Source organism: Triticum aestivum, chromosome 4A, assembly GCF_018294505.1.
Source record: "Triticum aestivum cultivar Chinese Spring chromosome 4A, IWGSC CS RefSeq v2.1, whole genome shotgun sequence".
NCBI classification, from domain to species: domain Eukaryota; kingdom Viridiplantae; phylum Streptophyta; class Magnoliopsida; order Poales; family Poaceae; genus Triticum; species Triticum aestivum.
Window position 1 is genome coordinate 249,014,598 of NC_057803.1, and position 12,978 is coordinate 249,027,575.

At 42.5% G+C, this 12,978-nt stretch overlaps 1 protein-coding gene across 3 annotated transcripts in view; it reads right to left on the reverse strand.

The window, feature by feature from the left end:
* The window catches only part of LOC123085918 (3beta-hydroxysteroid-dehydrogenase/decarboxylase), a 28,655-nt gene extending 19,112 nt beyond the window's left edge, over positions 1–9,543 (reverse strand). For 2 of the 3 annotated variants that reach the window (XM_044507624.1, XM_044507625.1), the window contains exons 1-6: positions 9,155–9,543; positions 8,028–8,117; positions 7,683–7,816; positions 909–1,079; positions 457–579; positions 313–392 (exon numbers count right to left, since the gene is read on the reverse strand). In XM_044507624.1, the coding sequence (XP_044363559.1) occupies positions 313–392; positions 457–579; positions 909–1,079; positions 7,683–7,816; positions 8,028–8,117; positions 9,155–9,395 (839 nt within the window). In that variant the 5' untranslated portion in view covers positions 9,396–9,543. The remainder of the gene's footprint in view (positions 1–312; positions 393–456; positions 580–908; positions 1,080–7,682; positions 7,817–8,027; positions 8,118–9,154) is intronic. The other variant, XM_044507626.1, reaches the window with a different exon arrangement.
* Positions 9,544–12,978: the final 3,435 nt, after the last annotated feature.

Below are 12,978 nucleotides of genomic sequence, written 5' to 3' on the forward strand. Positions count from 1 at the left end.
ATCCAAACAGTTTGTTGTTGATCAACTCATTTTACTATCAACTTTTATGTTTTATGCCACCATTATTTGGTTACAAAATTCTTACCATTTTGGTAAAATGGACAGGCGCAGCAACGCGCGCCATCAATGATCTAGTTGTATAGGAAACTTGGGATGCATACAATTACAAATTGGTATGCTCCTAAGTGATCAGTTTACCAAACCCAAAATGTATCTCAAATTAATCATCAAGGTGCAGTAGCATTTTAGCAAACATAAGCTAGTCATTTGATACAACCAAAGTAGATTTTTTTAGTTTATTGAAGTGAATACCTTTGATATCCAAGACCATCTAGAATCAATGACATAAACTCCCAGAATTTTATGGGCTCCACATTTGTCACGAAGTAGGCCTGGAAAAGGATTAGAAATCATGACACTGAATCTTAAATGTAAAATGTTAGTGAAGGGCCTTACTTTTCCAGCAGCTCGATTTGCACCATCTTCAGATGATAGAGTTTTGTCCGCACAAACATGGCCATAGGCAACGTTTTCAACGTAGGTGAAATCATAATAGTTGTTCCCATCACCAATTATGTACTGCAAATGATTTTAATAGATATTATTATCTTTTAAGAAACCGATTCAGAAAAAACATGAAGTGCTTCATTGTGAAGCTCACTACAATATAGAACAAAATTAATTGAGAAGCCAATTCGGTATCTTTAAAGCATTTGTTTGGCCTGATACAGTGATGTAATTTGTGTAATTGCGTTACTGATGAAAAACAAGAGGCGTCCAAATCCATCATTATGGGAATTATCTAAGTATAAATATCAACATGTGAAGATGTATGCATTTAGGCGGACTCGCGAATTATAAACTTAGCATACTCAAGTTCACAAAATTACACATGTAGCAGGTCTTACTTTGGACTTGCCTGCCCTTGCAGCAGCAACCAGAGAAGGAACCAGTAGCTTATCACCGGGCCCAAAAATGCTACTTGGGCGTATACAACAAGTAAGAAGCCCATACCTACCATTAGCTCTCATCACCAATTTTTCTGCGTCTGCCTTTGTTTCTGAATACGAATCATTAAACTGGAGTAAGAGAACATCTTGTCAGTAGTCGTACATAAGTATGACCAAATGAAAACAAAAAGGATGTAATATGAGAAAATTCCTAATTTAACAGTCGTAAATTTTCTTTCCCTATTTGACATTGAAAATACTCCGCCTATGTTGTCTCAACATAGCTGGTCCCAAGCCTGGGTAAAGGAGGAGGGTTGTGATAGGCTTGGCGAGCCCACGTCAAAACTCAGCCACTCTTATGGAGATGAAACCCAAAAGAAAATCGTTGGGCCGTAACCCTCTCAGCAACATGCCATATCGGAACCCGGGTGTGGTGCCAAATGGGCAAGGGCCGGGCCGTTACCTCCTGGTGGCGCGCCGTATCTTGATCTGGATGCGATGGCAATTGAGCAAGGATCGGGACGTCGCATCCTTAGTGGCGCGCTACATCGACGCCCGGGTGCAGTGGAAAACGAGCAAGGGTCTTCGCATTTGACTCGACGAGTGCGGAGGATAAGGAAGCTAGTTGAGCCTAGGAGGATCTATTTAGGTAACTGAAATATAGGGTCCCTGACGGGTAAGCTTCGAGAGCTAGTCGATACCGCAGTGAGAAAAGGTGTTGATATCCTCTGCGTCCAAGAAACCAAATGGAGGGGACAAAAGGAGAAGCAGGTGGAGGATACCGGCTTCAAGCTGTGGTACACGGGGACGACTGCAAACAAAAATGGAGTAGGCATCTTGATCAACAAGAGCCTCAAGTATGGATGGTAGACGTCAAGAGGCATGGGGACCGGATTATCCTGGTCTAAGCTGGTAGTTGGGGACTTAGTTCTCAATGTTATCAGCGCGTATGCCCCGCAAGTAGGCCACAACGAGAACATCAAGAGGGAGTTCTCGGAAGGCCTGGAGAACATTTTTAGGAGTGTACCTATTGATGAGAAGCTCTTCATAGAAAATGTCAATGGCCATGTGGGTACATCTAACATAGGTTTTGAAGGGGGCTTTGGCTATGGCAACAGGAATCAAGGAGAAGATGTCTTAAGCTTTGCTCTAGCCTATGACATAATCATTGCTTACACCCTCTTTAAAAAGAGAAAATCACATCTAATGACTTTTAGTAGTGGTCAATACTCTAGCCAGATTGATTTCATCCTCTCGACAAGAAAATATAGGCATGCTTGCCTAGATTGTAAGATGACTACACTTTCGTGGAGTTGTACTTCTCTCCATGTTTACAGGCAAGGCATTGTTACAGATCCAACTAAATTATAACTACCATATTTGTCTTTCACATGTTCTCTATGTAAGCTTATGGTTGTACATGGCTTGGTAAAAATATTTATTTCCTGTTCAATCATACGAATGTTTATGGCACATGTAATTGTTTGTAGATAAGCCTCAGCTCAAGACAAGTTGATGGAAGTATTTTGTATATATGTTCTTCCCATTTAAAAAAATAGGTAAGTTCTATGGAGATAGCTGGAGTGATGTCCTTTTTTACAATGTGTAGGTCTATGTATCATGACTTGTGGTTGCATGCCTATCGAGTATTTGATGCATTCACCTATGATTAGTAGTGATGTTGAGTGTACAATTCTGAAGATATCAACAGAAACAATTGAATTCTTTTGATCTCCATAGAGGATATTTGTGAGCATGTTAATCTCAGTCTTCTGTTTATGAAGTGGCCATTCATTGGTCCATATTTTGCTAATCGACTGAGACAAAGTATATTGTTTGCTTAAATTTATACTGTGATATGAAACCGGAAGAAATCTTAATCAATGGGAATTAAAAATTCTTTTTTGAATTGCTGAAGGTTCACCCAGAGATCACTTCAGTTGGCCTGTATACATTTCTGAAGGTTTGGGGATAATAGACAAGACCTTTATGGGCTAACACTTGGAGTGCTTCCTACAGATGGTGACTAGCCAGATCTGACGTTGTTTGTAACCGGTGTCTTAAGTTAATATGCAGTCTTCTTTCCAGTGATTTGGGACAGGCATAGAGATTTCTTTAGTGAGCATGGACGCATCTTTCTTATTATGTTCCCGTGGTTGCAAACCTTATCCAACTCATTTCTTAAAAGATCGACAATCATCAACTTCGCAGCCTGGTCCTTTTCACTGTTGAACAAATGCAGAACAAAAACCAAGTTTCTGTCTGCCAAATGTTCGTTTGGCCACGCCGTTAATTCAGGTTATGAGCTGCTTGGTTCCTTCTGTTTTTGTGTGTTAAAAAAACTGCTTCTCAGTGTTGTACAGTAATTTCTTTGTGGTTGTACTATGAGGCTTTGGCCTTCTCTTATTCTATACAGTTCACATGCAACTCTCCTGCATGGTTTGGAAAAACATTTAACCCCATAATTCAAAGGAAAAAAACTATAATAAGTGTTTCTTAGTATCGAGGCACTATTCCGTGCTTTGATGCTCCGAGAATTTAGTTCAGTTCAGTAGTTCACATAAATCATGCTGATATTCAAGCATTGGTCGTACAATAAGATTGAATGTTGCCACTTTTACTCCGACCAAGCATCCACATGACCCAGTCTGCTACCAACGGAAAGTCAATTCTCTTTGCTATTACATTTTTTACATTAGAACTTCTAGTGTTGATTTGAGGTTCTGTTTAGTTTATATGCTACTTTTAATGCCAACAAAAAGATCCCGCAACAACGCGCGGGGTATCATCTAGTTTTCTTAATGGACAACCGCTGGATATGTGTCCCTTTTTACCACATTTGTAACACTTTGGGCCTTCATTTGCCTTACCCTTCTCTAGTTTGCTTCGGGATTGGTTGTTTTGCCTTTGGTGGAGCGGTTTTTTCTTCCACTCTATTAGTGTGATCCCTAGACGAGCCTTCGGTATGAGGATATGGAGCCTTAGTTGTCTTTCTTGTCCTGACAAACCTCTCGGCCTTTAAGGCTAGAGCTTGTACTTGATCAATGGATCAGATTTGTTGCATCATTAATCGATTTTGAATAGCATCATTGAGACCATTGATGTACCTTGCAACTTGTTGATCTTCAATTTCAGCAAAGTTGCACCTCACTTGTAGCCTTAGAAACTCCTCCGTGTAATCTGAAATAGTCCTATTTACTTGAGCACAATTTTGGAATTGGATAGATAGGATCTGGTCATATTCAGCGGGTAAAAATCTTCCTTTTAAAAGGCTTTTCATTTGCCGCCAAGTTCTCACACGAGGTTTTCCTCTCAGCCTGCATTCTTCTTGAATGCGATGCCACCATGCACTGGCTCCTCTTTTAAGCTTGTACGCGACCAAAGGAACTCTACGATCTTCCGGAACCTCCATGACCTCAAAGAAAGTCTCCACTTCATATAACCAATCTAGGCACCCTTCAATATCAACATTTCCATTAAAAGTTGGGATCTCAGCTTTCACCTTGTATGTATCTCCTGCATATGTAGGGTTGGGTACTCTCTGATATGCGTAGAGATCTGGTTCTTCAAGGGCATCATCACATTCTTCACCTTCAGAAGCTTCAACATAAATTGGCCTTCTTGCAGCACATTGAATAGCATGTTGTTGTGGTGGTCTTGCACCAAGATTACCTCTCCTTCTTTGATGAACATCTCCTTCTTTAGATGAATCTCCTTCATTGGTAGCAAGGGGGACACCCTTTCTTATCATCTCAACCAGCTGGTCAAATCTCCGATTAAGATCTTCATGCAGCTCTTTGATTTGTTGTTCTATAGCATCCATCCTCTTCTCCAATTGCTCCATTGCTTGCTACAGCTTGCTCTCGAAGACGACAGCAAGAACTAGTATGGGTTAACGAAGCTTTGATACCACCTGAAGCAGTACAAAGGTTGTGGAGGAGCAACTCCACCTTGCTGCTACAATGTGTATAGCACAAGTGTTGAAGGAACAACTTCAACGTGTTGCGCTAGATATCGCTCGAGGCGAATGTAGGCCGATATGGCAGCAAGAGTTCAATACAGAACTCCTAGAGCACAAGATCTACTCCAAGATCTTAGATAAGAACAACAGGTTCTATTATAGATAGTGGGTACATAGTCTGGGTTCAAAGTAAAGGTGAGGACCTCTATTTATAGGGCTTTGGGAAGCCTTCACATATTTCTACTTATAGCTAGAATACTCTTGAAAACATTATTTAAGTTTCACCATTCTACTCATAGCTACTCACAATTAGAAGACTTTAGAAAACAGTAGGTAGGATAGAAAAGAAAAGAAATACTACACTAGAGTGGAAGTATCTAGAAGTACCCAAACAGATCTGGCATGTGTTTTTCTTTCCTCTTCTTTTTCTATCATCTATTGTTCCTCATCAGTTGTACTAATTACCGTGTCAATAAACTGATGAGCCATACAATGAAGCTATGAGAGAGCCATTGAGCACCGCTTAAGAAGAATGACAAGCGTGACCAAAATCAGTTTGGTTTCATGTTGTTTTCTTGGTATGACAACTTATGGAGAGATACAGGAAGCAAAAAAGAGGACCTGCATATGGTGTTCATTGACTTGGACCATAAAATACCACGGAATGTCATGTGGTGAGCTTTGGAGAACCACAAAGTCCCAGGTACATTACCCTCATCAAGGACATGTACGATAATGTTGTGACAAGTGTTCGAACAAGTGATGGCGACACTGACGACTTTCCGATTGGGACTGCGGATCAGCTTTGAGCCCTTATCTTTCTGCTTTTTGCGGATGCTGTGGTGTTAATCGATGATAGTCGGACAAGGGTTAATAGGAAGTTAGAGCTATGGAGACAGACCTTGAAATCGAACGGTTTTAGACTCGGTAGAACTAAAACCGAGTACATGAGGTGCGGTTTCAATACTACTAGGCACGAGAAGGAGGTTAGCCTTGATGAGCAGTTGGTGCCTCTGAAGGACACCTTTCGATATTTGGGGTCAATGTTGCAGGAGGATGGGGATATCGATGAAGATGTGAACCATCGAATCAACAGGTGGTGCCTCTGAAGGACACCTTTCGATATTTGGGGTCAATGTTGCAGGAGGATGGGGATATCGATGAAGATGTGAACCATCGAATCAAAGCCGGATGGATGAAGTGGCGCCAAGCTTCTGGCGTTCTTTGTGACAAGAGAATGCCACAAAAGTTAAAAGACAGATTCTATAGGACGACGATTCGGCCCGCGATGTTGTATGGCGTTGATTGTTGGCCGACTAAAAGCAACATGTTCAAGTTCAACACTTAGATGCACATGTTGAGATGGATATGTGGCCACACAAGGAAGGACCGGTCCGGAATGATGATATATGAGATAAAGTTGGGGTAGCACCGATTCAAGAGAAGCTCATCCAACATCGTCTTAGGTGATTTACGCATATTCAGCGCAGACCTCCAGAAGCTTCGGTACATAGCGGACGGCTAAAGCGTGCTAATAATATGAAGAAAGGTCAGGGTAGACCGAATTTCACATGGGAGGAGTCCGTAAAGATAGATCTGAAAGACTGAAGTATCACCAAAGAACTAGCCATGGACAGGGGTGCATGGAAGCTTGCTATCCATGTGCCAGAACCATGAGTTGGTTGCGAGATCTTATGGGTTTCAGCTCTTAGCCTACTCCAACTTGTTTGGGACTAAAGGCTTTGTTGCTATTGTTGTTGTTGTTGTATTTGACACTGAAAATAATATTCATCCCTGCCTAACACTGAGTCTAAATTTTATGCCCTTCATAACACTTCCGTCCATTTTTAAACCTTAACAGTGTCAAATGACACTTGAAAAGACCTTTTAAACCCTCAGGTGGAATGTGACCAAATTTTTAATAGATGCTGATATTGATGTTTGATGTGTTTTTTTCTTCCCATTTGATTTAACCAGAAATTTTATTTATTTATAGACACCAACGATTTTTCTAAGTGCAGGTTACAAGCTTAATCATGGAAATGCATGTGCATGTTCATGCATATAATGGCTGATCAATTGATTAGTTTGCCTCATGTGCCAAACTGCTAATGCATGCATACGTTGAAGCCTAGGTGCAGCCGAGTACATGCATGTATGCAGGGCTTCCGTGCTAGAGGCGCAATAGCCGGTATGTACAGATACGTACATCGGTACATAAATACCCGCTTACCGGCCGGCAAGTGCACGTACATACCCAAATACTCGAATACCCGGCTGAAGAACAAAAGAATTAACTTCTGAAATAGCTTAATGCATGCATACATTGAAGCCTAGGTGTACCCATGCGTTCAAGACCACATGCATGTCTGCAAGGCTTCCGTACTAGAGACGTAGTAGCCCGTATGTACAATTGCATACATCGGTACATGAATACCCACGTACCGGCCGGCAAGCGCACTTACATACCCGAATACTCATATACCCAGCTGAAGAAAAAAGGAATGAACTTTCGAGATAGCTTAAGAATTGCACTTTTGGAAATGAACCGGGCCAAACAGTTGGTTCACATTACATGAGGGCAAAAGTGTTTCTTTACATGTAATCTAACAGCGTTAGGCGGGAAAATGGATGGAAGTGTCATAAAGGGCATAAATTTTAGACTCTGGAGCTAGATAGGGGAGAAAAAGGTTTTCAGTGTCAAATAGGGAAACAAAATTTAAAATGGTGTTAAATAAGGAATTATTTCATGTAAATAGGTGAAAACATACCTTATCTGGGTAAGGCATTGATTCATCTGCATTAAAAATTCCATGAACACCATCAAAAACTACACTTGGTGAACTAGTGTAGATAAGTCGCTTCACCTTGCAATAGATACACGCATCAATGACATTCTTTGTTCCTGTGAAGTTTGTTTTACTGTATTATGTAACACGAGAAATAATGATAGAAAAAACTAATGACTCATGCAATCAACTTGGTGCCATCCCATCAGCAAATCAGTGCCATCTCCGAATTACTCCCTCCGTCCCATAATATAAGAGTGTTTTTTACACATGGGACGGAGGGAGTAGGAACCAAAGCTGTGAAGCATACAAATTCACATTACAAACCTTCAACATTCACCGAATAATGAAGATGGAAGTTGTTGATGGATGAGTCTGGAGCAGCCATATGAAAAACTACTTCTGCCCCCTCAAAAGCTGCAAACAAAAAACACACAAGACAGAGATAAGGACAAAGGTAGTAGGCATCAATGAACTAAATTGACTAACGCCCATAAATACCTTGCTATATCAGAAATAACTGATATGTAAAAGCATGAAGATATTGGTATTCTGAACAAACTGGTAACTACTAAGACAACTGCCAATTAACAAGGAGAACTCTGAAAGTACAATGGGTAAGTATGGAAAAATAGGAATATGATTCTCGATTTCCTGGTTTTGTACCACTACTTCTATGCAATAACATTCAGTACACTCACTGACCGATGACTAAGTTCAACAGAATCAACAAAGAAGACATAGCTGGGACCAAAATAAAGCATAAAATTGTCAAGCAACTAAATGGACTCACCCCACAGCAACACACGTAAACACAGTGAAGAATCTATGCACAACCCCACAGTTTATTTTTAGCGTAAATCACCAATAATCGGTTCTTGTAGTACATAAAAATACAGAATTTAGAAGAGTTCACATACAGAATTTAGAAGAGTTTATTACTAGAGTTCACACCACACGAATTTCTTTTAGTCATCGCCACAACATAAATGGGGTGTACAGCATCTCCACGATCAAAGATTATAAGTGCCTCTTCGGTTCCTCTCCACTCCCTCGACTGCGCTCCTGGAGCGGAGCAGGCTGCAGCTCATTTTCACGGAGCGGCTCAAACCGAGCTCCACAGCTCCATGGAGTGGAGAGATTCCGAACAGGGCTTAAATGTCGATGTGTAGCAGCTAGATACTCAACCAGCATTGGTCTTAGCAAATTAACTCGTCAACCTAAACAATAACAACAACGCAGAAGTAACAACAGCATCTCTATCACAAGGTAAATCATGTCACCGTGAATCATTGATTCCTCCGAGTCCTACCAACTTCAGAAGCAGCCGCGTAGGCTGATAAGCACCAATCTCCAGATCCCACATCCACACGGACAGGGAATCAGAGAGCACATTACCACCAAAACCCTACCCAGCCTAGCAATCTGGAGAGCAAGTGGTGGATTGCACACACCTTTGGCCAGCTGGGCCTTGTCGCGGAGGTCGGCGGACGCGTAAACGGCTTGTCCTTCGCGGATGGCGGCCCCGAGGATACCCTGCTCCTCGTCTCGGTCGAGAGAGATGACTTGGGCCAGGTCGGCCACGCGCACGCGCCACTCGCCGGAGCGGAGAAGCATCAGCACCAGATGTCTCGCCGCGAAGCCGCGGCCGCCAGTGACCACACACCATCTCGCACTGGCTTCGGCCGCATCCATCTATCTGTCGCGCCGTCGCCGTTCGTCGTCGTCGTCAGATTCGAAGCGCTTATGGCGTCATCAAACACTGTGCACACTTTCTGTGATATTTATCCCGTGGGTAGCTGCGATCCGATCTGTGGGAGCGAATTGCACAAGAAAAATGCTAAATGTAAAGGCCTGCACATGCTACACAAGGTTTTTTCTTCTTTTCTTTTAGACGGATGCTACACAAGGTTACGGCCCTCTTTACGGGCAAAAATCACAAAATTGACCTGTGGACAAAAGTATTTTACAAATTAAACCGTATTCGAAAAAAAATCACTTAGCTAAACCTTTTATGTAGCGCCCGACAAACAGACGGTGCACCTTGTTGTGTAGTGCCTTCGCCTAGCCAGTGTGGCACCCCTGGTCCAGGCCAGCCCCACATCTGGTCATGCAGCGCCTAGACGCCCAGCGCCACACCGCCATATGCAGCGCCTAGCGCATAGGCGATGCACTATGACTTAGTAGCCGCCGCACGCTGGTCCTCCTCATCCACCCCCATTCGTTTCAGAACAGAACAGAGAGGAAGTGCGGCGGCGGCTCTCTCATCTCCCCCTCTCAATCCTTTCTTCAAAAAAACTTCAAATCTGACATTTTTTCGTGGATTTCTTCACCAATTCCTCCTAAAAGGTAATCTTCTCCGTTATCCCTTCTTTCTATCTGAAAAATCTTACCCATTTTTCATATTTGTGGAACCCTTGTTTGCTTAGATTAGACTTTTGCATGTAAAAATTGAAATAGCTTTGTGGGATTAGGATTTGTAGATGATTTGTAATCATCGTGGAACCCAAGTATTGTTGTTTTATATTGACAATATATGCTTCCATACTGAATGTGACGCCCCGATTCAATTGTACACTAATCATATACGTAAACGTGTACGATCAAGATTAGGGACTCACGGGAAGATATCACAACACAACTCTATAAATAAAATAAGTCATACAAGCATCATATTACAAGTCAGTGGCCTCGAGGGCTCGAATACAAGAGCTCGGTCATAGACGAGTCAGCGGAAGCAACAATATCTGGGTACAGACATAAGTTAAACAGATTTTCCTTAAAAAGACTAGCACAAACTGGGATACAGATCGAAAGAGGCGCAGGCCTCCTGCCTGGGATCCTCCTGAACTACTTCTGGTCGTCGTCAGCGGCCTACACGTAGTAGTAGACACCTCCAGTGTAGTAGGAGTCGTCGTCGACTGTGGCGTCTGGCTCCTGGACTCCATCGTTTGGTCGCAACAATCGAGTATAAAAAGAGGAAAAAGAGGGAGCAAAGCAACCGTGAGTACTCATCCAAAGTACTCGCAAGCAAGGAGCTACACTACATATGTATGCATTAGTATCAAATGGAAAAGGGTAGCATATGTGGACTGAACTTCAGAATGCCAGAATAAGAAGGGGATAGCTAGTCCTCTCGAAGACTACGCTTCTGGCAACCTCCATCTTACAGCAGAAGAAGAGAGTAGATGGTAAGTTAACCAAGTATCATCGCATAGCATAATTCTACCCGGCGATCCTCCTCTCGTCGCCCTGTGAGAGAGCGATCACCGGTTGTATCTGGCACTTGGAAGGGTGTGTTTTATTAAGTGTCTGTTTCTAGTTGTCATAAGGTCAAGGTACAACTCCGGGTCGTCCTTTTACCGAGGGACACGGCTATTCGAATAGATCAACTTCCCTGTAGGGGTGCACCACATTTCCCAACACGCTCGATCACCTTTGGCCGGACACACTTTCCTAGGTCATGCCCGGCCTCGGAAGATCAACACGTCGTAGCCCCACCTAGGCACAACAGAGAGGTCAGCACGCCGGTCTAAATTCTATAGCGCAGGGGTCTGGGCCCATCGCCCATTGCACACCTGCACGTTGCGAGGGCGGCCGAAAACAAACCTAGCCTCCCTAATACAAGAGCAGGTGTTCCAGTACAATTCGGCGTGCGTCGCTCAGTCGCTGACGTCACGAAGGCTTCGGCTGATACCACGATATCGAGTGCCCATAACTGTTCCCGCGTAGTTGGTTAGTGTGTATAGGCCAGTGGCTAGACTCAGATCAAATACCAAGATCTCGTTAAGCGTGTTAATTTGAAATAACCGTGGACGCCGACCAGGGTTAGGCCCACCTCTCTCCTAGGTGGTCTCAACCTACCATGTCGCTCCGCCACAAAGGTTCCCTTTGATAGAGGCGGGGTGTCCCGATCTTTCGATGAGATGATAACTATCGATTTGGTGAAGATGACTTTGACGATCCGACTACAAACGTGCACGATGTTGCGCCTTAGCAATCGCTTAACCAACTTCGAGAGGTTATTGACCACGCCGGAGCACAATCAACCTGACCACGAAGGTCTATTCCTGCAAGCAATCGAAGAACAAGCAAGAATATGATAAAAGCAATCTGAATATTGCGAGTATATATGAAGTATTGATAGATAAAGGTGGGGATCCGTAAGCGGTCTTGGTCTGGTCGTTGGACACAAACAAAGTACACGAAGTTGCAATGGCTAACTTTTAACTAAACAAATCCCAAGGAAAAGCTACTAGATGGATCTACTTATATAGGAGCAAGGGGTGGCGGCCAAGGAGGTGGGAGGACGTCCCAGGGCAGCCTAAAACTAAATCTAGGTCGTACAAGGCCAATGGGCCCAAGTGAAGGTGATGTAACACCTTTGGACTTGTAGTTTGACTCGGATTCTGCTGCAGCATCAGATTGTTTCGTCCACAACTCAACGCTCCGGACGAATTTGAAGGTGATTCCAATTGGGTTGGAAAGTGCACGAAATCTAGTTTCCAACAAAAAAAGAATCACCCAATTCGGAGTCCGTATGAAAAACTTGTGTCGTTTTGAGTCAGGTGTGTCTGTGCAGTCCGAATCTGAATCCAGAACGTGAGAGACTTGGACTCTATCTTCTCTTGGGCCAAAAGTGACGTGAGAAAACTTTTTGGACAGCAAATAAACATCTCTTTCTTCCTTATCTTCATATGTGGATTGTACAAATGTCCCATACACCTGCAATTAGACAAAACACAAAAGTGTGTGAAGTATTTTTGTTCTGGATAACATAAATAGATTATTGAATAGTTTGCACTAGAAATCACGTGACAAATATGCATATATGCAATATTTTTTGTCATATCCAAGGTAGTTCATGTCCTCATCATCCTCCCCTTCTTGAAAATAAAGCCGTCCTCGGCGTTGCTTAATCTGAAATGTGGCTAACAAAAGAGACAAGGTGTACATGTTGTATATGTATATGTCATCCATTTTTACTTCCCTTGATTTTTGCATATATGACACATGAATAGATGAGTAAGTTGCATAGTTCATAAAATCTAAAGCCAAAAAATTAGCACAAGAAGTAGAAGGCATGAAAATATTGCAACTCAGTTTGCACATATAAGTGAAGCTCTTATTCATTTCAAAAGGTTGACAATGTTCATCATTAAACCATCCCAACATTGGTGAATAAACCTTACTTGCATCAAATTTACATGCTACAACATGCTTAAATAAGCAAACATGCAATAAGTCATTCAACACAGAATCATCACCAAGATTAGAG